Source organism: Triturus cristatus, chromosome 1_2 (genome assembly GCF_964204655.1).
Source record: "Triturus cristatus chromosome 1_2, aTriCri1.1, whole genome shotgun sequence".
Taxonomy (NCBI): Eukaryota; Metazoa; Chordata; class Amphibia; order Caudata; family Salamandridae; genus Triturus; species Triturus cristatus.
In genome coordinates this window covers 583037380-583065221 of record NC_140580.1, presented here as the reverse complement: position 1 = coordinate 583065221, position 27842 = coordinate 583037380, and the positions used below count along the sequence as shown (strand labels likewise).

The window sequence follows — 27842 nt, the reverse complement described above, 5'->3', positions numbered from 1 at the left end:
GCCGTCATCTGGAGGTGGTAGAAGACTGTTTGTAGGGAGTTCGCCTTTAGTAGCAAGTAAATGAGGTATTGAAAGACTGGTAATCCTAAACTCCACAAATGAGCTGCAACAACCAACATCACTTTTGTGGACACTCAATGTGCACTGGTAGGGCCAAATGGGAACAAGGAGAATTGAAAGTGCTCGTGACCTACCTGAAGTCGCAGGAATCATTTGTGGGATTGCAGGACGGAGATGTGGAAATGGGCGTCCTGCAAACAATAAGCCACCATCCAGTCTCCTGGATCCAAGGCAGACAGAACTTGGGGCCAGGATGAGCATTTTGAGCTAGTCTTCCAAGAGAAAAAGTTCAGAGGGTGAAGGTCAAGGGTGGGACGAAGGCCTCCATCCTTTATGGCACCAGGAAATAATGAGAATAGAAGGCAGTCATGACTGAGGATGTCAGCACCCTCTCTATGACTTCTTCACGGAACATGGGCAAGTGGTCCTTGGGGTGTGTGGCAATGAAGGTAGCATATCCAGGGGGTGTGACCGGAAGGGAAGGGAGTATCTGTGTACCACCATTTGGAGTACCCATTGGTCAGTTGTGATGCTCCTCCACCAGGGTAGTTAGAATGTGACGCAGCTTACTACATGGTGATTGTGTACTGTAAAGGGAAAGATAAAGCAGTTTTGCAGCAGCGGGGAGGGGGGGGGACGCCTGAGTCTGGGTAGATCGTTACGCTTGAATGCTGACGGCATAATTCCTTGCCTCTACCTTGAAAGGACTGATGGGTTTGTTGTTGGATGGGCATGTTCTGACCCTGTCTCTGCTGGTAACCCCAGCCAAAACTTCAAAAGGGGCGACATTGCTGGGGGTACTGCCAAATGAGCAGAGCTAGAATTAGAGAGCGGGCATTAGCCTTGCCATCTGCAAATTCTTCTAGAACCGAGTCTACCTTTTCTCCAAAAGATAATTCCATTAGGGCTTGCTGGACATCATTGGAAAAGCCAGAGGAGCAAATCCAATTATAGCGCATAAGCACCACGTTGATCCCTACTGCTCTACTCTGACAGTCCATAGTGTCTAGGCCTAAGTGTATAGAATACTTTGCTGCTTCCTGGACATCTCATATGAGAGTTTGCAAGGTAGGCTGAATGTCCTCTGGGATAGATGTCCGCCACTCTACTCCATAACGCATGCGAGTACCTCCCCAGGAAGCAGATGATGATTACTCACCTGAAGGCAAGGCTAATTGACGAAAATATGCATTAAGCATATGCATCTGAATTCCATATCAGGCAGAGTGGTCAGAAACACATTTGGATTATTTCTGCTTATGGACACCTGTATCACAATGCTTTCTGGGGTGGGACACTGGAAGAGGAAATCCAAATCCCTGGGGGCAACCCTATGTCGCCTTGATATCAGCCTGCTGACTGGAGGGTAAGATAATGTTTTGCCTTGGTGCTCATCAGTACATCTTACAGGGAATCATCAGTAAGAACACTTGTTTGATCTCTGTTGTGAATAAGGGGAGGTTTAATACTTCTGATACTCTTCTGATCACATTTGCTAAGGAGGTTGATTCTTCCATTGCCAAAGCAGGATTGGTGGAGGAAAGGTCAATTTCTGGAGTAGTATACAGGCCACTGGCATCTTGTAAACCATGAAAATGTTTCTCATCCTCACAGCTGCCATCATCTGCATCATTGTCATCAAATTGTTGGGATGTTAAGGGTCCAAATGGGAGTTAAGATGTGTTGTTTGCGACCTCGGGTAAGGGGTTGGAGGGGGAGATTGGCCTCTGTGTCCTACAAAACTACCAGCTCCAATTCTGGCATCAAGGCTCAAACTGGTTGGCGGCGTTGGTCATGGCACCGAATGCGGCATCTGACATTATGCTGGGGTCACAGGTGGTGGAGCTGAGCTCAAAAAGAAAGCATCCTTCGTCAAGGGGCACCGTCTGTGTCGGGGACAGATAAGCCAGGTACACAGACTGGAGGCGAGCTCAAAGCATACAGCCCAAAGGTACTCCAGAGTGATTCGGAGGGGCACCAAAGATCTGGTCCATGACCAGTCTTAGCTCATGGAGCTGTTGTGGGGTCGTCTATGGCCCAGAGAAGTTGGGGTACATTGGGAGCAAAGTTGGAATCTGGTTGAAATTTGAGGAATAACTCCATGTCCTGGAGGTATCCGGAGCATTGCGAAACTCTAAACGGTGAGAGTGCCAGGACAAAGTACTTCTAGTGGTTTTTTTTCTTTTTTGGACTTACTTGAACATTGTGACTTCTATAACAATTGGTTACAAGAACAGTCTCAGGAGAAAGAACGCATCCATGCTCTCGACTTCAAGTGGGACCGGGTCTTCTTTGACTTCCTTCGGTGTGCTGTAGCTTTGCAGTCACAGATGACCTTTTGTTTCATCTTCGTGCAGAAGTCGCAGGACACTGAATTGTGAATGGAGCTGAAACACCAGAGACAGACTTCTTGGGGGTCAGTCACCGATATCTGCCAATGACAGTCCCTACACAATTTGAATCTTTTCATTTTAGGTGGGGACACGCCAACAAAGAAACATTTTCTGAGGGAAAGAAATTCTGCAAAGCTGAAAGGATATGAAATAGCTCCAGATCCACGCTGGAAGGTGCAGAAAGAAAGGAACTGACGCTAGCATGCTGAGATGGTGCAGATATATTTGACCGATGTCACATAGGGGTGGGACGGGTCCGACGCAGAGCAGCACGACGCCACCGACCAACGCGTTGGGGAACAGCTATTGAAAATTATCCGGATCCAGCTAAGCACATGAGGGTATCCCCAAGGTGAGGAATCTGAGGTTAGAAGAATGCTATCATAAAGAGAGCTACAGATTTCTCACAAGCTTTCCTAAAGTTGGCAGTCAGAAAATGGATCTGTGTTGGTTGTCCTAAGTGACATGGAGTACAAGCATGCAAACATAAAGTGAGTGCCATGAAAAAGAGAAATCGCACAACAGGAACTGTTTTCACTATTGCTTGGATTTATGGCAGCAAATTAACTGTTGGCAATGAAGAATAGGTTAGAGTAGAAGAGTTTCAGAAAAAAAGAAATGAAGCAGGTCCTACTGGCAAGACAAATCCCACCCTTTCTGGGAACACAATATATTATTTATCACCTTGAAGCCTCCTAGCAAACTTTTTTCAAACCCTCTCTGCTACGTCGAATTGTCAAAAAGTGAAGCTCACCTTTTACAATTTGCTTCGAGATATGCAAGCTGTAATACACATACTCACTCCGGCAGTTCTTCACCTGTTTTTGGATGCGGGCATTCTGTGGCACCTTTACTGTTTTGGGAAATTGTTACATACTATTGTATAGCAACAGCCCTAAATGCAGGACTGTCCAAATTCCCAATTCGGGTGAAAAGTGTCCGGAATTGGACATAACCTGCAGAAAAGTACCCACTAATCCTTGGCCCAACATGGTTCTTTTGGGGAACTAAAAGTCTGGGGGAGATCCTACTGTAAGCATTAATTAAAGACCATATATCAATATCTCCCCGAACTTCCGGTAACTCCTAATTAGGCCTCAAATTGGTTGACAAAATAAATATCAAAATATACTGGGAAGGCAAAATATATTTAGATATATATAAACTTGAGACTGCAAAGAGATTACTTAGCTGTTGAAAACACGAGGTGCAGCACAGCTATAAGTAAACCGGTGCTAGAAAGAGTACTTTGGATATGGTGAGATGCTGCAAGCAAAACACAAAATGTCTTCAGTTATAAGTTATGGTTCAAGTGATGGCTGGGAACATAACAGAACGAGTCGTTTTCGAAAGTATGCAAACTATTACACGAGAGACATGCTAATGCTGGAAGAATGCAAATACACCATGACAGCTCTGCCAGGCAGGACACAGTGCTTATTAGTATATTGATATAAGCATGCAATCAGGTCAAGGAAATTCAATTTTTTTTTATATTCCCATCTGCTTTCCCATGCAGTATCATAAGCAAAAAAAAATCTTCGGAAAATGTGTCCACTCGAAGTCAAAATTCTTCTGCTATTCTCAGCTTGTGATCATTTAGAAGGAATTTTCCAAAGCTGGGTCTAATATTAGACTCGGAATGAAGTTTCCATTCCACCAGGGTACAATTCTCACTGAAGTAAGTACTGCACAATCTGATTGTCTTGGAGCAACTCGTTAACATGCAGATGTAAATAGTTTAAATGCCAGTGTACAATACAACAACACCACGACATTTAAGATCATCATACATGTTCACTTAGTTATCCGCAATTCTTCAAGCTGCAAAAATACTGACCTAAATCCTATTTTAAGATACTGCCATTCTGAGATGACATTCTAAAGAAAATAAATTACTTTAGTCTTAGGGTAGGGTATTGTTAGAATAAGGTACCTCTGTATTTTAATTATGTTAAACAAATACATTTCATTTAGTTAGATTTGAAGTTAGGGTACATGTTTAAGTAAATTAATTGAAAGGAATGTTCAGGAAACTGTTAGTACTGTGATAAAGTTAATGTGGGGCCACGAAGTGAAAGTGGACAAAGTTGATGTAGGAAAAAGTAATGGGCAGAATGTAACGGTCACTTCAGCAAAAGGAATGGGGACAAGGTAAAAGTGGGATGAGGTAAAGGAGGAAAAGTAAAAGTCTGAGGAAGTAAAGTGGTCCACAGTAAGAACATAAAACTACAGAAAGTCCAACAAGACAAAATACTTGATTCAATGTCAAATCAAGGAGGCTGTGTTATTCTTCTCTTCAGAGCAAGGTGGCTATGTATTTTTTCTGCAAACCACAGCTTTACACAAAATAAACAAAATGCTAAAAACCCATCGCTTCCAAGGGAAGAAGGCAACATAACAAAACACTTTGTCATATGACCCCTGACCTGTTTAAGTCCATAATGGGCATCTTCTCAACTTCTTGTGTTTCCCTTGTTTTGCTTCTCTCCATAAAGATAGGTAGCGGGTTCACCCTCTCCTTATTGTAGTTTTGTTTTTTTGTTTACTGTTTTACTGTTGCCTTTTCAGATACAGTGGTGTTTTAGGGTTAAGCTCCAGTTGGAGCGACATGCTTGGCGACTGCATTTTGGTGGATCTGCCGTGAAGCAATGGGTTTTTTGTTGGCTTTACTTGTAATTAATGTTTCAGGCAGCTGCCTCTGAATAGTGGGGTGGGAAGGAGGAGGGAGCACACCTGTCAGAGAGGCTGGTGCGGCCAGCTGTAGTGAATGCATCGCTGAAGAAGGCAGAGGAACATGCAGTAGCAATGTTCAGGCATGAACACCAGAAAGCTGAAGGCTTCTTGGACACCATTTTTAGAGATTGGCATCGCAGAAGTGATGGGGTACATCTGGGGAGTGCTCTGCATGTTTATAGCCTCCTGCAGTCCGTTTCTTCTGCCTTGATCAGCATCTTCTATGGAAAGCGGATGTGGCTTGCTGGTGGTTCAGCTTGCAGGGATGTTGGAAGCCAGATGCATAGGTGGCGTGGATTGGGCTTGCAAGACGCAGACAGAGGATTGGAAGAATGGAGGAATTGTATATATTTATAATATTTTGCTTAAGTTGTTCCTCAGTCTCATTGTCTACTTTTTTCCTCTTAGCAATGTTGGTGAGAGGCCACTCCATACACCACATGGATGGGATGGGAACACATCCAGCCTCCAGACGCCTAGCTAAGCCAAGCATGCTAAGAACACAGATATGACTCAGTGTAAAGGGTAGTTTCGCAGGCACTAGGGCCTTTTTAGCAGAGCCTTCAGTGAAAGTGATACATTATTGTATTCTGCATGGCAGAAGATCCAGATCTGAGGGGGTCAGTGGGCAGTTAGGATCACTGAAAGAGTACCCTATGACCAAAAACAGGACCAAGTAGGTGAGGGGTACTAATGGATTGCAAGAGGAGGGGCTCCATAGAAAAATACCTTGCTCTATTATTCAGTGTACTCAAGTGAGATACTCTTTTACAAGAAATGAAACAAAGCAATATTTTCATTTCAGCCAATAAGGCTTGCTATTTCTGTGACATGCTCAGTATCCCACCAATCCAAAAGCAACAGAAAAAACATTCATGTTCCATAAAGAAGAGTACCTGAACTTAGGTTGCACATCTGGTTTACCTAGGATACAAACCTCTTCCCATTTTCCATTTTTCAGGTCTCCTTAGACAACCGGGCCCTTAAATGTCACACAATTTGACATCTGCAACAAGGTATGTCATGCACAGTGTTAGTGCACATGCTTCAGGAAGGCAGAGCTCCACTATTAGCTGAACTGTATGGGTATGCGGAAGAGACTTTCTATTTTTGTGACCTTCCCATATCAGATGATAGCATCAAATACCTGCTTGCCAGACTGATGAACTGGGAATTTGTTCACTGGAGGGAAGTAGTTGTAGGAAGAGTAGACAGTGCATATCAGTTGTCTGAGAAGACTGACGTGTTCCTTTGCAGTGATACTAGCAATGAACTGAGTGCATTTCCACAGTCACTTATATATGATAGAGACATCTAGCCGCATATTCCTTACCTTTGAATTTCCCAGGCATCAGACTGGATCAGGAAGATTTTTCTTCGAGCAATACCCCTGCGTGGCAGTAGGTGGCATCAGTTGGCTCCACCTGACGTCATCACGTTGTCCACGCCATTGTGACGTCTGCTCCACCTATATAGGCACCACCTCCACGCACTGACGTCCGGTCTTTTTTCTTTCCACCCCATCCAGCCCAGATCCGTTAAGAGCTACCTTCTGTCACTTTTTGACATGCTTTTTATGACGTTCTGTTAAACCTTTTTTGGTGTAGGTTTTCCTCAAGTCAAAGAAGGCTTCTGCACTGAAGCCATGTAGCTCCTGTTACTGCGCCATGTCCATGACGGACCAACACCTGGTTTGTCTCTGCTGCCTGGAGCGTAACCATGACTCGAAGTTGTGCTCCGACTCCCGGACCATGGCTCCGAAAGCTTTGAGGGAGCGGTCCCTAAAGCTGCTTGCTGCCCTGTGCTCGGCACCACGTTGTTCTCCTCGGAGGTTTCGTTCACGGTCCCGGTCGAGAGGAAGGTCCGGGCACCACTCCAGGAGTCCCAAGTCTTCGTCCTCCTATTGGAAGTCGTCTACTCATTCAGAAGCATAACAAGTCAAAGCGTGCTTTGACTTCTCTGCGCTAAAGGCCTCATTCCGCGGAATCTGCACCTGGGTTGGCTCCATGCTTCCTAGCCTTCCCAGGAGCCAGTCGACCTCCGCCCAGCTCAAGGAATTTTATGATGTCATGTGACTCATATTGGGGTGGCCTGACCCTACCAGCGCACCTTTGGTCCCTAGAGGCTCAGAAGGGGGGGGGTCCATCGGGTTCCGCACCAGCAGCTCCGGTGCCAGTGACCCCCCCCCCCCAACCTCACCCCCAATGGATCTGGACCAATGCCGGTCATAGCACTGTGATGATCCCTAGTGCCGGTCCAGACGTCGAGCCTCCTTATGCTGCCAGCGCCCACCAGCGGCGCCAACCCCATTATTATCCCCGATGACCCACAGCCAGATCAGAACCCTTAGGTTCTAGGTCACTTTCTTAGCCATATTCTGAAGGACTAGGAATGAAGGAAAATTAGGAGGGGTCGTTGGACCCTTTACAAGACTAGCCTTACCAAGAAATAGATTGGCATGAGGAATTTGGTGAGTCCAGTGGACTGGATACCTCTCCAGATTCTGGCCTGCTTTCTCCTCCTATCGTGGCTACGGAGGAGGGAGCATCATACTCTATGGTGTTGCAAAGAGCAGCTGAGGTACGGGGCCTTCAGCTACCTTCCATGGCAGTCAAGACAAGTATCTTGACGTAAGTCCTGCAGCCTGGTGTCTCCTCCTCGGAACCCTTGCTGCCTTTCAACAAGGCCTTAACTGATGTCCTGCTGGGAACCCGGTCCAAGCCCATCACAGCGGACCATTGTCTGCTGCCATCGTCCTGCTCCGGATGACCCAAATCTCCTCACCAACCACGCTACCCCAGAGAACTTTGTGGTCCAAGCCTCTACCGCCAAAGGCGCTTTCCCTTCCACACCCCTGGATAGGGAATCCAAGAGGCTGGATAGTTGGGGTAAGAAAATCTTTTCTTCTGCCAGCCTTGCATTGTGGTTGGTGAACACCGCATGCTTATTGGGCCGTTATTCCCAACCTTTGTGGAAAACTGTTTCGAAGTGCTGCCACAGGTCCCAGAGGAGGCCCTGGCTAATATCTCCCAAGCAGTATCAGACTGGAGAGATGTGGCAAAGTTCGCCATTTGTTGTGGTCTCGACACAACTGACTCGCTGGACTGAGCAATTTCATCAATGGTTGCTGTTCGACGTCAAGCCTGGTTGAGGACTTCTGGCTTTTTAGGGGATGTCCAGGCCTCTCACATGGAAATGCCTTTGATGATACCCATCTCTTCAGAGACAAGGCAGACATGGTGCTGGAGCACTTTAAGGACTTACGGGCTACGGTCAAGTCCTATGGCCTCTCAGTGGCCACTTGACCCCAGTCTGCCTTTCGCCCCTTTCCTGGCGACAGAGGAGGCTTTCATTCGCGCCAGCCATAACCCATCCACAAGACAGCGCAAGTTCAACAAACTCTGCATGGGCGCAGCTCATTCTGACCCCGTGGGTCCGGCTGTCAGAAGTCAGCTCAGTCCACACCACCCCCTCCCCTCCTCTGCAACCTCATCCTCCAAACCTTCCTAGTCCGGCCCTTCACGATCATGGGCAGCCAGTTTGTGACCGGATCAGCTATCACCTCCACCACTGGCAGAACATCACCTCGGACAGGTGGGTCTTCCAGATAGTGCCAAGGGGCTACTCTTTCCCCTTCAAGATTACCCCTCCTTCCATGCCTCCAACTTGTGACCAGCTGGCGGATGGTCACCTGAATTTGCTTCAGGAGGAAGTCATGACTCTTGGCCAAGGGAGCCATAGAGAGGGTTCTGGTGCCAGAAGCTGGCTGTGTTTGTTATTCCTGCTACTTTCTGATTCTGAAGAAGGAAGAGGGCCTGGGCCCTATCTTAGATCTGCGATCCCTCAACTACTTCCTCAAAAAGGAAAGGTTTAATATGCTCACTGTGGCTCAGGTCTTGTCTGACCCAATAGACTGGAAGAAAGCGTTGGACTTTCAGGACGCCTATTTTCACATTCCCATTCTGCCTGCTCATCGGCACTACCTGTGGTTTAAGGTAGGCCAAGAGCACTTTCAGTTCACATTGCTCCACTTTGGCCTTTCCATCGCTCCCATGGGTATTCACCAGGGAGATTGCGGTGACTACAGCTCAGCTGGGCAGATCAGGGGTGCCAGTCTTCCCCTAGCTTGACAACTGGCTGTTGAAGGCGAGCTTGCCCCAGGCTGTCATCTCTCACCTCCAGACTACGGCGAACCTCCTGCATTCACTGGGATTCACTATCAATATGCTGAATTCACACCTGACTCCCTTTCAGACGTTCCCTTTCATCAAAACTGTTCTGGACACAGTGCAGTTTCGGGCCTATCCTCCCAAATGGTGAGGCCAAGATATTCAGGCAATGATACCAATGTGTTAGCCTCGATCCTTAATTTCAATGAGAATGACTGAGGCTGCTGGGCATCATGGCATCGTGCATTCTGTTAGTGTCCCATGCCAGATGGCATATGCGGGCTCTGAAGTGGGACTTGAAGTTCCAGTGGGCGCAGCATCAGGGTAATCTCTCCAACATGGTCCAGATATCAGAGAGACCTTCACAGGATCTGAAGTGGTGGCTAACCGACCGGGATTTGATCAGAGACAGGCCCCTCTCCCTTCCCCAACCAAACCACACAGTAGTGACAGATGTGTAACTTCTGGGATGGGGTGGCCATCTGGGAGAAGTGGAGATCAGAGGACTCTGGCCTCTGACGGAATCCGGACTCCACATCAGCTTGATGGAGCTCCGAGCGATTCCCTTGGCATTGAAAGCCTTTCTTCCTTCAATCAAGAAAAAGCTGGTTCAAGTGTCCATGGACCACACCAGCGCGTGGTAACTGCAATCAACAGGGCAGGATGGGGTCGTGGACCCTTTGTCAAGAGGACCTACGTCTATGGACATGGCTAGAACAGCAGGGCATATCCCTGGTGGTTCAACATCTGTCAGGTTCTCTGAACGCCAAGGCAGACTAACTTTGCCATAGATGCCTTGTGGATCACAAATACCGTCTCCATCCGGAGGTAGCGCAAGGTCTGTTTCAACAGTGGGGGGAGCCTTGGTTAGATCTGTTCGCCTCTGCTGAGGAACGTGTAATGTCAACAGTTTTGCACGCTGGAGTTTCCAAGGTGGCTCTCGCTCAGAGATCTTTTTCGTCTTGAGTGGATATCAAGCCTCCTATATGCCTTTTCACCCATGCCACTACTGCCCAGAGTGCTCAAGAAGATCAGGAGCAACCGGGCCCAAGTCATTCTTGTGGCACCGGACTGGGCATGTCGAGTCTGGTATCCCAAGCTTTTCCAACTGAGCATTGATCCTCCAATCAGGCTGCCCCTTCGGGAGGATCTTCTGTCGCAGCAGGGGATAGTCCTCCACCCAAACCAGTCAACTCTACGCCTTCTTGCGTGGAGATTGAGCGGCAGCAGTTGATAGCCTTTTGCCTTCCTCCCGAAGTCTGGAATGATATTTTGGCAGCCAGGCGTCCCTTTACCAAGATGGTACTAATTTTAAAAATATTGTACAGAAAGATCTATTGATCCTCTTTCTGCTACCCTTTCTCAAGTTTTGCTTTTTATTGTGACCCTTGCCCAGCAGGGCTCTGCATTGGGCACTCTCAAAGGGTAGCTTTTGGCCCTGTCTGCCTTCCAGAGCCTGCCAGACCAACCCTCATTATTCAAATCTCCCATTGTAAATAGATTCCTCAAAGGACTTGTAAATATGTTCCCTCCTTCTTCTTACATTATGCCTCAGTGAGACCTTAATTTGGCTCTAATCTTTCTAATGTGCTCTCCATTTTAACTAGTTCTCAACAGCCTTTTTAGTGGCAATTATATCTGCCAGGAAGGTGAGCGAATTGCAGGCTTTGTCATCCTAGCCTCCTTACCTGACCATCTTCCCTGATAAGTTGGTGCTTCGCACTAGGGCCTCATTCTTTACCAAAGTGGTGATACCATTCGGTGTCGGGTAATCTGTCCCCCTGTCCACTTTCTATGCTCCTCCGCATCCCTCGACTCAAAAAGAACTTTGTAGTTCTAACATGACCACACAAAAGAATTCTGGGTGGATGACCAATTCTTCGCGGGGTACGTGGGAGCAAAGAAGAGTTGTGCAGTGCAGAAGAAGACTATCTCAGGATTGGGCATCCTCACAGTTTGCTACGCTTTGGCCAAAAAGCAGTCTCCTGAAGGCTTAAAGGCTCATTCTTCCAGAGCTAAGGCTGCTACCACAGTGCTGCAAAGTGGAGTTTTAGTCCTCGACATTTGTTTACCAAGCCCCTCTGCCTGGACAGTCAAGTCTGCATGGACGACTGTGGGCGGCTCGAGGGACCGGCGGATGTAGGTGACTAGTGGACGCACGCAGTATTGAGTTTTCAACAACTTTATTTTATTGTGGGAACGTCTTTTGTAGGAATTCTGCTTTATAAGTCCCATAGACCGGATGGGTCTCTTCCAAAGTAATAAAAGAAGTGGACTACTTCATATGAAACACAGTGGCTAAACAATGACTGGGATCGTCTTCTCCCTTCTCAGGACCGTCCTTAATGCTTGCGTTCAGGCATTCTGTGACTCTTGCTTTCTCCCGCGGGCTCCAGAAAGAAGGAAAAAGGAAAACAAAATGCCGGGATTAGCTCACAGTCTCCTGCTCTGGGTTTATTGTCCTACCACCACCAAGCGTTGTGTAGGGCAAAGGGAACGGGTCGTTAGGGAGTGAAGGTACCATGAAGGGCGTGGCGTGAGAAACCACAGGTGTTTTATCTCCCCGTGCCACCCCACCACCCCCACCAGAACGACCCCTTTTGGGCTACTTGCCTTGGGCCACGACCCGGGAGTAGGGCCGTTTCGTTGGGACCCGGGGCGTCCTCTCCCTTCTCTGGGCCGCCGGGCTTGTCCGCGGTATAGGATCTCCCAGGGAAGATCTCCGTTGTCTCCTCCGCTGGGCTGCTCTCTCTGCTCGTCACGCTCTCTTCTCTTCAGTTCCTTCTCCTCGGCTCCTCCGTTGATTCTCGCTCTCCCGCCGCCGACCAACACAGGGTTTGAATCTCCGCTCTTATTTCTGTCCGCCCGTGCTGACGTCCTGACGTCGCGTCCCAGCGCCACTAGACCGCTGTCTTCTTCCAGTGGTTTCTCGGCGTCCAAGCCCGTCTTGTCCCACTTCCGGTCTGGTGTGCCTTCGACCTCCTCACAACGACCTTTTTGGCCAGTCTGTCCTGCAGTACTTCTTGCTCTAAACTTGTCCGAAGTCCCTCCGCCGGGGATGGTATTGCTTGGGTATCTATTCAAAGGTAAGGAATATGCAGCTAGATGTCTCTAACAGATGGACAAGTTTCTTACCTTTGGTAACCCCTTATCTGGTAGACAGATGATCTAGCCACAGATTCCTTACTGACCCACCCATCCTTCCTGCACTGCTGACAGGTTTTTAGAGCCAGGGCTGATCCCTTTCAGGGTCCTAGATGTTCGAAACACACCAATGTCAGTGTACTTCCTGGCTCTGTGCTTCTGGTGTGGAAAGTTGTGAAATGTAACTGACGACAGAGCGCCAAGGTGGTGCCTATAAAGGTGGTGCGGAAGTCACAATGGTGCCGTTGCTTGAGACGTCACACGGAGCCAACTGATGCCACCTACTGGCACGCAGGGGGTATTGCTCGAAGAAAAATCTTCCTTATCCAATCTGACGCCTGTGAAATTCAAAGATAACGAATCTGTGGCTAGATCATGTCTCTATCAGATAAGGCGTTACGGAAGGTAAGTAACTTGTCCGTCAATAGTGTATGAGTAGGTTCTCCATTGTAAAATTTTATATGAAAATTTTGTTTCGAACCATGTAGACACAAGAGGAAATTGAAGCACCATATAGTATGTCCTCCCTTATACCACAAATATCAACTCTTCATCATGGTTATACACCTTCACTGAGTGTACTGGAGATCTTTCCTAAAAGGATGTCACCCACACTAGGTCACATGGTTCATTATCAGGTTTGCGTCTCACTTTTGCTTAATAAAAACAGTGGCCTTACCATGAGCTCTTAATTATTGGCTTTAATATTGGTTCCAGATATGAGTGTATGTGGCAGTTGGTGGAACATTTTCCTCTGGGGGTCATCAGTACCATTCAAATGCATAGTGACAGGAGCCAATTATTATGTCCTCCGTATTGCAAGGTTTTAAAATAAAAGTCCAGGTTCCTTTTCTTTACTAAAAAAAAGCAAGCATTGGAAAACCAATAGTTCTTGCCTATGTGAGTGCTATTGGCTTTGGCATAGTGTTTTAGCCACATCAGGTTGGCTGCTGTTCAGCATGGCTAAATGTTGGTGGGGCAGATTGGAGTGGGGTAATTTGGGGTAGATTGGGATAGAGTGTAGTAGGGTAAATTGGTTTAGATTGGAGTGGGATATATTGGAGTGGGGTAGATTGGACTAGGGTAGATTGGAGTAGGGTACATTGGGGTAGAGTGGAGTGGGATATATTGGGGTAGAGTGGAGTGGGATATATTGGGTTATATTAGAGTGGAGTGGGGTAGATTGGGGAAGAGTGGAGAGGGGTATACTGGAGTGGAGTTGGGTAGATTGAAGTAGAGTGGGGAAGGTTGGAGAGGGGTAGTTGAATGGATTACAGTAGGGTAGAATGGAGTGGGGGTAGATTGGGGTTGTTTGGAGTGGAATAAATTACAGTTGAGTGGGGTAGTTTGGGATGGGTGGGGTAGATTGGGGTGAAGTAGATTGGAGTGGGGTAGATTGGAGTTGGAGAAATTGGAGTAGGGGCGATTGGAGTAGGGGCGATTGGATTAGGGGCGATTGGAGTAGGGGCGATTGGAGTAGGGGCGATTGGAGTAGGGGCGATTGGAGTAGGGGCGATTGGAGTAGCGGCGATTAGAGTAGGGTAGATTTGGGTGAAGTGGGATGTGAGTGGTATGTAGTAGATTGGAGGGAAGTGATGTGGGATAGAGTGCAGTGGAGTGTGGTAGATTGGGTGGATTGGAGTGGAGTAGATTGGGTGGACTGAAGAGAGCATATTGGAGTGGGGTATATTGTGGTAGAGTGGAGTGAGATGGACTGGCCTGAAGCGGGGTGGAGTTGGATGGATTAGAGCGGAACCGAGATTGGAGGAGAGTGAGATAGATTACGGAAGAGTGTAGTGGGATAGATTGGAGTGTAAAGTAATGTAGTGGAGTAGATTTGGTGGATTAGAGAAGGGTGGATTGGAATGAAGTGGGGTAGTGTGAAATGGGGTGGACTAGAGTGGAGTGGCTAGATTACAGTGTGGTGGGGTTGTGTGGGGTCAAGTGAGGTAAATTGGGGTCGAGTGGAGTAGATAGGTATAGTTTGGAGTGGGGTATATTTGGGTGGAGAGGAGTTGAATAGATTGCAGTGGAGGTTAGAATGGGGTTAATTGGAATGAAGGGGGACATATTTCATTTTTTTTTTAAGTTCAAGAAAAGGTTTGTTGAAAAGATTAATATGATCATAAAAACAATACTTCATATATGCAGTCATTTGTTAATACATAAATACATGAAGGTGTAATAAAGAACAATAATGATATATAATATCCATTAAAATAGTAAAAGGATAATATAGATGATGATATGAATACAAGCAAAGGTTCACAGAAATCGTAAATAACAGTACATGTCAAAAATACCCAATTAAAATAAAAAATTAAAAAATATATATATATTATAGAAAATGATAAATTAAACATAATTATAAATAAACAATAGGAGGTCAAGGAGGCTTGGTCACTTCTTGTTGTGAGGGACTAGGTAAAGGAGTTTTCTTCACTGTATCATCTAGAAATTGTGTGAGTGGGCCCCAAAGGTGAGAACGTTTAGTAGCAAGAGAGATAGGATGAATGAGTGCTGTATCGAGGCGATGATTGTGACATACAGCATACCACCAAGCTAAATAGGACAATTTAGAGGAATCTTTCCAGTTCTTTGATAAGGGGGACATCTTTCTACTGGGGTAGATTGGAGTGGAGTAGATTGCAATTGAGTTGTGTAGACTGGAGGACAGTGGGTTGGATTGGATACACTGGAGTGGGGTGGATCGAGGTAGATTGAAGTGTAGTGGGTTGGAAGTAGACTGGGGTAGATTAGATCAAAGTGGGGTAGATTTGAGTTGAGTAGAGTGCAGTATATTGGGGTGTAGTGGGGTAGATTGGATTGGAATGGTGTGGGGTGGGGTTGTTTGGTTAGATTGTGTGAAGTGGAGTAAGGTAGATTGGAGTGGATTAGATTGGAGTAGAATGGGGTAGATTGGAGTGAGTTGGAGTAAATTGGTGTGGGTGGGGTAGATTGGAGTGGGATAGGACTGGTTTAGACTGTAGCGAAGTAGAGTGGGGTGGGTAGATTGGGGTACATTGCTGTGGAGCGGAATGGGGTGGATTGGAGTGGGGTAGAGTGGAGCGGGATAAGTGGTGTGGAGTGTCTGGGTCTTGAGTGGAGTGGCGTGTTGTCATGAAATGAGTGGCATAGATGGAGTGGCGTATTGCAGAGTGCCTTAGAGTGGAGGGGCTTAGAGTAGAGTGGAATGTTGTAGAGTGGAGAGTCCTAGAATGGAATGGAGTGGTGTAGTGCAGAGTGGAAGGGTGTGGAATGGAGTGGCGTGGTGTGAAATAAGCATGGTGTGGTAGCGCACTGCCATTACAGACAAAGCATTTTCAATTGAAATGACCATTAAATTTGCACCAAAATACAGTTTTACTGCACACGTACGTTAATGTGTCCGAATGTCATCACCTAGTGTAGTGATGTGTTTTAATCGTATTCAAATATTTGTTTCCACTCTACTAAAAAATATTTCATACATAATAATTCTGATATATTCTGAAACATCAGCTCTGTTCATCCTACACCCTCTCCTCTTACATGGGTACTCTGCAGAATCATCCCATAAAATCTCACTCTAAGGTCAGAGAAGGGAAAAACACATTTGGCTCCCTGGAAGAGAGAGTCTGGCATTTTACCTCTGTCTTTGAATGCACAGCAAATGTGACAAGATAAGAACAAGGTTCAAAGGCTTGTTTACAGAAAGCGAGTTTGTAGAAGAATATAGTAAACAAGGTTTGGGCAACTGGAGGGACAAACTGAAGCTGGACATCCTAAAGCAAATAAAGCCAGCAAATAGAAAGCCAGAGAATGTGAGTTACAAACCACAAAGCCAATGTTGAGAATGGGTTGAGATTTATTCTTAGGTCATCTCTCTGAATTTCCCCCAGATGTCTTTATCAAACCAGACAGCTGTGTTGTCTGGTAGGCTTCGATCTAAAAAGGACCCATACTGTCAATGAGTTGAGATGTGTCTGCCCTATGTCTTTAACCTTTTTTAAGTCTTGGGCATTTGTCAGGCCTAGATCCCTATTCCTTCTAGTATGTCCTTCCCTATTCAACGTTTGTGTATAGTGACATATTTTCCCTGCCTTATATCCCAGTTCAAGTTGTTCCATGGAGCATGCTTACAGAAAAAAGTAGTACCATGCTACCTGGTGACAGGGGAGCGTAGACACTACTGAGTTAAGTCTGCTTTCTATATTTTATCTGGTCCTTTAACTTGGAGGGGATGTAGTGTCCCAAACAGTTTAATCTTGCGGTAGGGAGGACAAAATATAGTAATTTGTTTCTACAACTATGCAGGCCAGGGATGGGAGCCCAGTTCCCAGAAAAAAACTGAATTCTCACCAACCTACAGATTTAGAACATGTGCTGTGAAGAGCACCGCCTCAAAATGCTGTGCGGAAGTTCAAACCTTTACTCCTGGAGGAGCAGGTCCCCATTCATTGAGAGTTGTGATTCTAGGGTGGGCACACAAAGGCGCTGGCTATATGGCTACTGCTGCACTGCAGATGTCTTTCCAGGTACATCTCCTGGCTTATCTTTGAAGGGGCCATGTCACCCCCCTGAGGGAGGTACTGTCGTGACTGTGCCACCTGAGACGGCGTCTCTGTACTCCTCTTTACCTTATCGAAACCCCACCCTCCTCCCCTCCCCAGTAGGCTGTAGGTCGCAGTTAGCCTAACCACTTTTTGGCCCTGCACGAATAATATGGCCTGAAAAATGTGCACTGACACGTTACAGAGGGGTCATAAACTTAATGTTTAATATAAAAGGGAACCTGAGCCCTGAAGGCTGTTTACACCGGTATCTGTTTTGTTTATTGACCCCACGGAGGATTCCTCCGATGATTCGATGAATTATTAGTTTACGTTTTATGTGCCAGAAAACTGCTTGCCTATGTGATGATTACCTAAAGTTATATCATGCAGCGCTTATTTTATGCACTGGATTCCGAATGTGAATGCTAATAAATTGTCATAATTTTTGTGAATCATATCAAATTATATACTTAAACACTGTAAACCGTCGGTTTTAAACACATTGTTGAAAATCTGACGATCTTCTGATTTACTATATTTTATTCAACAGGTAAATCCCATTTGGCCATAGTACAGAGGGTTAATAACGAGGGCGAAGGAGATCCGTTTTATGAAGTTCTGGGGATCGTCACATTGGAAGATGTGATTGAAGAAATCATCAAATCGGAAATTCTCGATGAAACAGATTTGTATAGTGAGTAGAATTAATTTTATTTGTATATTAAAAGCAATGTGTAATTGTTCGGTGTTTTATTATTATGTTTTGTTAGATATCCGGGGAATTACATTTTTTATTAAACACTGTGTGAATAATGTGTTACATTTTATGAACTTGTGGAGAAATCAAGGGGAAATACGAGATTTAAATACAGAGTGACTGTTCTCCGAGTGAAGTATCTTTGTCTTTCACCTGTTGTCAAGGACAACAAGTCTTTATCACGTTTGCCGTTCTTGATGTTAAGTTGAAAACTATCGGACATTGTCACTGGTACTGTGGGCATGATTTTTTTTGTTAAATGTGCAGTCGATGCAACTTTGGCCATATCCATCCCTTTCGCATATACACCTAATAGATTCAGAAATGATAATTGAAGACTATGGTTAAAACAGCAGATTACATTTTCTCCTCTTTTGTCAGTGACAAACCCTTACCTTCTACATTAGAGCCGACTCATGGCCTGGTTGGGGACCATTCATCCTTATTACTTCGAAGCATAGACTTCCTCATCACAGTCTTATCAATACAAGGCTTGGACATGTTACCTAGACTTACTTAGACTAGCTCAAAGAGACCTTACAGTATGTAACATTTCTCTGATGCCTATCCTAGGCTCCAGCTTTACCTGGACGTCTAAAACAAAGAGCCATCCACTATAACTTCCTAATACGCTAAGTCTCGATAGGCCCGGCAGGACTCCCTCCCAGGCTAGCAGGGTGGTAACCCAGGTCGGTGATGGGGAAGCCCAGAAATTATGAACGTTACTGGTAAGTAGCTGGACCCTAACCTCCACTACTGTCTTCTTTGTCCCAGTCCTAACACCATGAGGATGTACATCTACATAAATGCACCCGCTTAAAAAAAAAATACAGACACCCAGTATAAACAAATACTGCATCAAGTGAAATTTTTCATAAGTGAAAAAAAAACAAGAACATCAAGTGTCCAGAACTTGACGGCTTTGGTGAACCAGATGCTGTTGAAAACCCCCCACCCACTTGCTGCCGGCAATAAGTCAGCAAAGTGTAATGAATGCCCAGCCAGGTGGCGGAATTGTATAAGTCTTTCGGGGAAGCCTCCCTGAAGGCTGTGCAAAAGATGGATACACCCATGGGGTATAGACTCCTACTTTGTTGTAAGGAATAGAGATAGCCAGTCAAGACCAGTGACTGAGGATTGCTAGGCAATGTCCGTCCCCTGCCTTGCCATAAGGGCTAGAAGGGAATTAAACTTGTGGACAGACGCCAAGCTTGGAATGTAGGTGTCGTTTTTGGTAAAAAAAATCTTTCTTTCAAGACACATATTAAAGTGACTGCCACATGCTTTTATATCACTACTCTTGAGTGAAATATTTCCCTTCATTACCCTTTCCTCACACAAAACAGCATAACGAGCTTTGATTGCTTCTAACGTAGATTATTAGATTATTATAACTCCCTGTATTTAGGAGGCAATAAATCTTTGGTGTCAAAACTACAAGCAGCACAAAATGCAGCCACCAGATTGATACTTGGAATTCTCAAATATTAATCAGTCTCTGAGGCCAAGAGGAGCTTGCACTGGCTGCCCATCCATAAATGATAAACTTTCAATTCCTTGTGCCTGGCACACAAGACTCTACATGCTGTTGGACCAATCTTCGTCAAGGTCAAGTTTAAGTGGTTTGCTCCAAAGAGACTACTCTGATCAGTTCCCAGAATTCGATAAAGTAGATGGGGCCTGAGATCTTTCATTTTCTTAACAAGTAAACTTTGGAATTCCTCTACCCAAGGAAATAAAATTTACTATCAATCCTGTTTCAGGAAACCCATTAAAACATGTCTCTTGTGTCTCTCGAGTACTGAGAGTATCTCTGATTTGGTTGGCTCCTCCAATGCCAAAATGCCTTTTGGTAAAAGCGCGCTTTAGAAAGTAACCATTCATTCATTGACTCCTCAAGGTAGTTACCTCTGGACTAAGGAAGAAACTATGCTGGAAGCAGTTTTAATTCTTTTTCAGCCTGGCAAGACGCAGCCCGTAAACCTCTAGAAGGATACCATCCCTCAAAATAATTCCATTGGCATGTATAAACCTTGGGGGTTGTTTGGATGGAACGTAGAAACAGTGACAGAGCAAAAACAGATGTTAAGATGGCTGGTCCCTTCTTTTAGGCATCCATGAAAAAGTGGAACCTAGCTTAGGGATCAAGGAAGATAAAACTTCATGTTAGGGCTGGGACAAAGGAGTAATGACTGGTATGCTTCCTCAATGCACATTATATATGTTTCTACCCACCACAGTGATGGCAATGGAAAAGACCTAATTAAGAAAGAAAGAGTATGCTGTTCCTCCTGGTCAGGGGAGGTTGTGTAAAGTGTACACTCTACCCCAGGGTGAAGACAAAGTGAAAGATGATATCTAGACGGCCTGAGGACTCAATGCACGTGGTGGGTGGGGGACCCACAAGGGTGGAACTAAAACCCTCACACACCCAGCAAGCTAGGTGTCATGCTTCATCATCTGGGTTTTGCTCCTCGTCGGGTCGGCGCTGCAATTCCCAACGGGCACCCAAAGATGGGGCTCTTTATCGGAGATCTTTTGTTCCTTGCCGAAAGTTGAGTGCAAGTGAGGGCCAGGTAGGTGTAGACGTTGGTGAGTGTATTTAAAACAGGGTTGGTTAGTCTGAATAACGAGTTTATTGGGTCAGTAAACCACCCTATTTAAAAACGATATGAGTGGCGGTAGTCTGGATACAGTGGGTCAAAGACTCGCTCCGCTCAACTCAGATGGTCAACATGTTTCTCGCCTAATGGTCAGGAGGATCCAACGGCAATTCATCAGGACCAATGTGGTGTGAACTATCTACAAACGTGAGGGTGTATAACAGGATATCATATATATGTGTATGTGCCTGGTCAAATCTGCCCTATGAAAGTGTGGAAAAATCTAACACTTCCGCAAAGGAGTGGCCTAAGGGAAAGGGAGAGATAAACATAACAGGCCAACACGAAACATTAAAAATACTTTGTCTTATATATACATGGTAATATGGAGCAAAAGACTCCTCGTATGCATGTCCTATACATGAAGCAATTACGCTCGAATATAGTGATCATGCATAAGTGGATGCAGTGTCAGACACCGTGTCAAGTGATCTAAAAGACTCAAATTCAGGGCAACCCGAATTATAGTAACGAGGTCTAAAAACGCTCACCTAAAGATTGAGCTAGTACCGCTCCAGTCGGTGCGTGGCGAGCCTCTTGGGATGGCGTAGTAGCCTGCTGTAATGTACATTAAAACAAGAGACTCAACTGGGTAGGTATATTAACACAATACACCTGCTGAGTGCTAGGTGTGGTCAAGGGAACAGGTAGGCTATGATCCCCCAGACCCCCGACAAACGGGATCCACCGCTCGAGGAGCGATCCACCCCCAAGCCTAATGCGTCGCCCACGGGAGTCGGCAGCCCATTTCAGCGTTAGGGTCGGTTAGCCACACGAACAGCGTTCACCCGACTACCCAGCGTCTAGGGATCCCAGTCCGTTCGATCATTGCTACGCGATCCAAGCAGTTGTTTACTTACGATTCTGTTGCCCAAGGGTGGTTGTTGAACCTACCCCGCTCCGCCGAAACCGGGAAGTGATGTTCAATATCCAGTGCTCCAATAAGAACCGGTTGGGACAAGTGTGGGTGTAAACTGATTGGGCGTCTAGTGTCATGTGACTCGTGTAGGAAGTCCCACCCAAGTGTTGTGTGACCATGAGCGCCATCTTGGAACGGGGTACTGAATCAGTATCAGGTCGAGTCAAGATAGTTAAGGTATCTTGTAAGGCACAAGGAACTGCCTGGATAAAGTCTAGTCCCTCTCTTGAGAGGTAGGATGTGTATGGCGCCGTGTTGGGTGGTTCCTAGTATGTGGCTTAGATCAACCTGTTAAGTCTGACTGTGGGCGCTATCTTGGGACGGGGTAGTGGATCCGCACCAGAAAAGTATAGTCGCAGCCTGATCTTTCAGGGGCTCAAAGAACCCCAGAAGGAGTATTACTCACTTCAGTAAGGTCCTGTGTAGTTTAGTTTATAGAGTATGGGTCAACTCGACAGTGTGAGTAGTGTTGGTTGTATGCATCGTAGAAAAGAGTATGTGATGTGAGTTGGACCAAGGTGTCTCCGGAGTCACTGTTACACTGTTCACGCACCAGGGGAGTCCAGTTATTGGTGTGGGACATTCGGAGGTAACTTTCGCGACAGTAAATAACTCGGTCCACCCATTATCTATCAGGGGCGGCACAAGACTGTAGGGTCATTTGACAATACTGTAGAAGGGTGTTGATATATCAGTGTGTCAGTGCACCCCACGGTATATCGTCATTCAAACCACTCCTATCAGATGAAAGTCTGTGAACCCATCTTTGTTCGAGTTTGAACAGTGCTTGTGCTGTAATTCTCGGATGTGACTCCAAAACGACCCATCTAAGGGAGTCCGGTGTATGGTGTAAACTCTTAAAGTGGGTATACAGTTTTGTGGTCTCCTTCAAGCATCTTATATTACTCTTATGCTCGGTGATGCGTGTCTTAATAGCTCGTGTCGTCATCCCTATGTAAATCAGTGCACAGGGGCATTGTAATAGGTAAATGCAGTTGGTGGAATTACAATTCGTGTGGCGTGTCAGTGACCAAGTGAGGGTATCAGACAAGGTAACCTCCTTAGTAGTAATCGTCTGTTTACAGGACGTACAATTGCCACAGGGGAAGTGTCCAACGACTGGTGGAAGCCCCCATAGAGTGCCCTGGGGGTTCTGTATTTCTTTTCTGGCAGGTCTTGTATGGATCAACATGTCTTTCAGATTCTGGGTCCTCTTAAAAGCGAATCTGGGTTGAGGTAAAGAAAGTTCACCAGAAGATAAGATACCCCAGTGTTTTTTGATCACCTTTTTCATTTTATTGGAAGATGGGGTAAACGAGGTAACGCAGGTCAGGATGTCAGTTTGTTCCCTAGTCCTGGTCTCTAGCAGTGCCTCTCTGGGATTATTCCTAGCGCGTTTCATAGCTCTTGTAACTGTGTTAGTTGGATAACCTCTTTCTTTTAGATTAATCGCTAGGATAGTTCACACTATGCAGCTCTGGGCAACAAGCTTGCTTATTCTCCACAACGGCCCCCCGCGGCGGGATGCCTGGCTTTCACCTTGGGGATACCCAGTACGGGTTATCTCACAGGGAAAAACCAGGACGGGTTCCCAATGCAAGCGCCGAGATGCCCAAGGGTAAGTCGAGCGCTATATAAGACATACATACATACATACATACATACATACATATCTGCCTCTTTTTTGTAGTCCATAGTGGACTACAAAAAAGAGGCAGATATCCTAGCGATTAATCTAAAAGAAAGAGGTTATCCAACTAACACAGTTACAAGAGCTATGAAACGTGCTAGGAATAATCCCAGAGAGGCACTGCTAGAGACCAGGACTAGGGAACAAACTGACATCCTGACCTGCGTTACCTCGTTTACCCCATCTTCCAATAAAATGAAAAAGGTGATCAAAAAACACTGGGGTATCTTATCTTCTGGTGAACTTTCTTTACCTCAACCCAGATTCGCTTTTAAGAGGACCCAGAATCTGAAAGATATGTTGATCCATACAAGACCTGCCAGAAAAGAAATACAGAACCCCCAGGGCACTCTATGGGGGCTTCCACCAGTCGTTGGACACTTCCCCTGTGGCAATTGTACGTCCTGTAAACAGACGATTACTACTAAGGAGGTTACCTTGTCTGATACCCTCACTTGGTCACTGACACGCCACACGAATTGTAATTCCACCAACTGCATTTACCTATTACAATGCCCCTGTGCACTGATTTACATAGGGATGACGACACGAGCTATTAAGACACGCATCACCGAGCAAAAGAGTAATATAAGATGCTTGAAGGAGACCACAAAACTGTATACCCACTTTAAGAGTTTACACCATACACCGGACTCCCTTAGATGGGTCGTTTTGGAGTCACATCCGAGAATTACAGCACAAGCACTGTTCAAACTCGAACAAAGATGCGTTCACAGACTTTCATCTGATAGGAGAAGTTTGAATGACGATATACCGTGGGGTGCACTGACACACTGATATATCAACACCCTTCTACAGTATTGTCAAATGACCCTACAGTCTTGTGCCGCCCCTGATAGATAATGGGTGGACCGAGTTATTTACTGTCGCGAAAGTTACCTCCGAATGTCCCACACCAATAACTGGACTCCCCTGGTGCGTGAACAGTGTAACAGTGACTCCGGAGACACCTTGGTCCAACTCACATCACATACTCTTTTCTACGATGCATACAACCAACACTACTCACACTGTCGAGTTGACCCATACTCTATAAACTAAACTACACAGGACCTTACTGAAGTGAGTAATACTCCTTCTGGGGTTCTTTGAGCCCCTGAAAGATCAGGCTGCGACTATACTTTTCTGGTGCGGATCCACTACCCCGTCCCAAGATAGCGCCCACAGTCAGACTTAACAGGTTGATCTAAGCCACATACTAGGAACCACCCAACACGGCGCCATACACATCCTACCTCTCAAGAGAGGGACTAGACTTTATCCAGGCAGTTCCTTGTGCCTTACAAGATACCTTAACTATCTTGACTCGACCTGATACTGATTCAGTACCCCGTTCCAAGATGGCGCTCATGGTCACACAACACTTGGGTGGGACTTCCTACACGAGTCACATGACACTAGACGCCCAATCAGTTTACACCCACACTTTTCCCAACCGGTTCTTATTGGAGCACTGGATATTGAACATCACTTCCCGGTTTCGGCGGAGCGGGGTAGGTTCAACAACCACCCTTGGGCAACAGAATCGTAAGTAAACAACTGCTTGGATCGCGTAGCAATGATCGAACGGACTGGGATCCCTAGACGCTGGGTAGACGGGTGAACGCTGTTCGTGTGGCTAACCGACCCTAACGCTGAAATGGGCTGCCGACTCCCGTGGGTGACGCATTAGGCTTGGGGGTGGATCGCTCCTCGAGCGGTGGATCCCGTTTGCCGGGGGTCTGGGGGATCATAGCCTACCTGTTCCCTTGACCACACCTAGCACTCAGCAGGTGTATTGTGTTAATATACCTACCCAGTTGAGTCTCTTGTTTTAATGTACATTACAGCAGGCTACTACGCCATCCCAAGAGGCTTACCACGCACCGACTGGAGCGGTACTAGCTCAATCTTTAGGTGAGCGTTTTTAGACCTCGTTACTATAATTCGGGTTGCCCTGAATTTAAGTCTTTTAGATCACTTGACACGGTGTCTGACACTGCATCCACTTATGCATGATCACTATATTCGAGCGTAATTGCTTCATGTATAGGGCATGCATACGAGGAGTCTTTTGCTCCATATTACCATGTATATATAAGACAAAGTATTTTTAATGTTTCGTGTTGGCCTGTTATGTTTATCTCTCCCTTTCCCTTAGGCCACTCCTTTGCGGAAGTGTTAGATTTTTCCACACTTTCATAGGGCAGATTTGACCAGGCACATACACATATATATGATATCCTGTTATACACCCTCACGTTTGTAGATAGTTCACACCACATTGGTCCTGATGAATTGCCGTTGGATCCTCCTGACCATTAGGCGAGAAACATGTTGACCATCTGAGTTGAGCGGAGCGAGTCTTTGACCCACTGTATCCAGACTACCGCCACTCATATCGTTTTTAAATAGGGTGGTTTACTGACCCAATAAACTCGTTATTCAGACTAACCAACCCTGTTTTAAATACACTCACCAACGTCTACACCTACCTGGCCCTCACTTGCACTCAACTTTCGGCAAGGAACAAAAGATCTCCGATAAAGAGCCCCATCTTTGGGTGCCCGTTGGGAATTGCAGCGCCGACCCGACGAGGAGCAAAACCCAGATGATGAAGCATGACACCTAGCTTGCTGGGTGTGTGAGGGTTTTAGTTCCACCCTTGTGGGTCCCCCACCCACCACGTGCATTGAGTCCTCAGGCCGTCTAGATATCATCTTTCACTTTGTCTTCACCCTGGGGTAGAGTGTACACTTTACACAACCTTCCCTGACCAGGAGGAACAGCATACTCTTTCTTTCTTAATTATTCCAGGGCATGTATGCTGGACCTCATTAAATATAGCCCTCCCGTTTTTACTTCCTCTTCCTGGTTGAGAATGGAAAAGACCTGAAAGAGAAAAGTGCTGCTATCAACGTCTTAAAGAGTTCGAATCCTATCAGAGGAACGTTTTTTAAACAATTATCATTTGTTGGTTCTTTTTTTTTCTTTTTATGCAGTGCAGCTTTCTCCTTTTAGTCTATATTCATTAGTTATATATAGTTCACACAAGTATCATTAGTTTCACAGATCAGGATGTATTTACCAATCCTCCAGAAGTGTGCATACTACATTGAAATAAACATTTTGAATAATATTTAACTATAACATGACAGTTTTGAACAAGAGTGCTAAAAATTTCGGTATGTTTCCTTTAAGAAGAAGCAGCAGTTTCATCGTCTTATCTCTGTGATCACCTTATTCTCCAGAATAGCTAAATATCAAGCATGGGTAACACACGTATTTGTTCAACTTGAATCAGACCTGATACGCAGCGAGTCTCGCTCTGTTTAAATACTCCACCCAGTAGCTGTTTTCAAACATTTTGCAACTCTCTGCTCCCCACCACTGTTCTTTGGCTTCAGTCAGTAAATGTTTTATTCCCACTATGCCTATTCTCTTTTATTTTTTAGTGCTTCTCTCAGGCTTCATAACTTGCCAATAGCTTGATAGGTCAGGTGGGAGTGAAATATCTTTGATCTTTGCTCCCATCTGAGACCACTAAAAATGGCGTGCCTGCCAGTCTTGGATCTTAGTCTCACCGAAGTGCCCAGCCCATCAGTATATCAGGACCAACTCTAAATCGTACCCCCCCCCCCCCCCCCCCCAAACATAGAGACGCCCCCGGTCTCCTGGGGTCCATAGGCTTATGGCCATTGTAGTAAAGTTTCTTCTTCAATACCACCCTGAGTAACCATTTCTGTTCTTCAAAGGTTGGGCGCTCTCTCTGCACCTTGCATAAATCAGCCTTGCTGGCTCCTGCTGGATTGCAGAAGGACAAGCTCAGGCAAACCTTCCTGTGCATAAAGGTCTGTCTCATTAATTACAGGAGCTTTTGCTTTATGGACTGGCATCATATCGATCTACCTTTTCAGGCTTCTTTTCCTTACTCGTCCATCTCTCCTCTTGGGTACCTGACGTGCCTGTACATAGTTGCTATGATCTGACTCCAAAAGATCACTGAGTGCAAGTACCCTCAGAAGAAACCTGAGTTGCTTTCTGGGCCCTTGTAGCCACTGCTGCATAGCTAAAGAATTCAACATGGGTATCCCACGCATAGTCGTCTCCCCCCTAATACCGACTATAGCTCCTTGAGTTTGGCTAATCATTGCATTGCCGACAGGGAGGGGCACATTGCTATTTTTCAGCCCCTCCCTCATGCCAAGTTAGCCAGGGAGCTCATTCAAACTTCATGGTAAACATTGACTATCTTGTGGAACTTTCCAGTCTGGTGTCAGAAATTCCTCTATCATGGTCTGGCTGACTGCTGCACCCTAGATAGCAGTCTCAGAGAAATCCCTGAAAGATACTTTGTGAAGGTACCTGACAGTGTTTCTATGCATCTTCACCAGAGCTTCAGGCACAATGTCAACCTCACTAAAGTAAGCAAGAGAAATTCTCAACAATTCCTCCTGACCCCACTGGACGACTGTAATCCCTGAACCCAATCTACTTATCCCATTGAACATAATTTCTGTGGCATTATTGCCAGGGCTAAGACAATGGTAGTAGACACCCTTGATTTGCCATCAAATGGGTTCTTCGGTCCCTGGAAACCTCCCTCATCCTTCTTAGGCGTTTTGGGACACCACTTGCTTTACTCATATTTTGGGGACCTTTAAAAAAACAGACTTGATTTGATCATCCTTAGTCTCCCTTCAATTCTGGCTTGACTTGTGCAGAACAGATCCATCCTTGTTTTGATTTGCCCCTTGTATCTTTTTGCACATTCTG

At 45.8% G+C, this 27842-nt stretch overlaps 1 protein-coding gene across 7 annotated transcripts in view; it reads left to right on the top strand.

Moving 5' to 3' along the window:
* CNNM2 (cyclin and CBS domain divalent metal cation transport mediator 2) overlaps nt 1-27842 on the top strand; it is a 1019413-nt gene that overhangs the window by 612834 nt on the left and 378737 nt on the right. For all 7 annotated transcript variants that reach the window (XM_085606606.1, XM_085606603.1, XM_085606596.1 and 4 more), the window contains exon 2: nt 17588-17731. In XM_085606606.1, coding sequence (XP_085462732.1) covers nt 17588-17731 — 144 coding nt within the window. The remainder of the gene's footprint in view (nt 1-17587; nt 17732-27842) is intronic.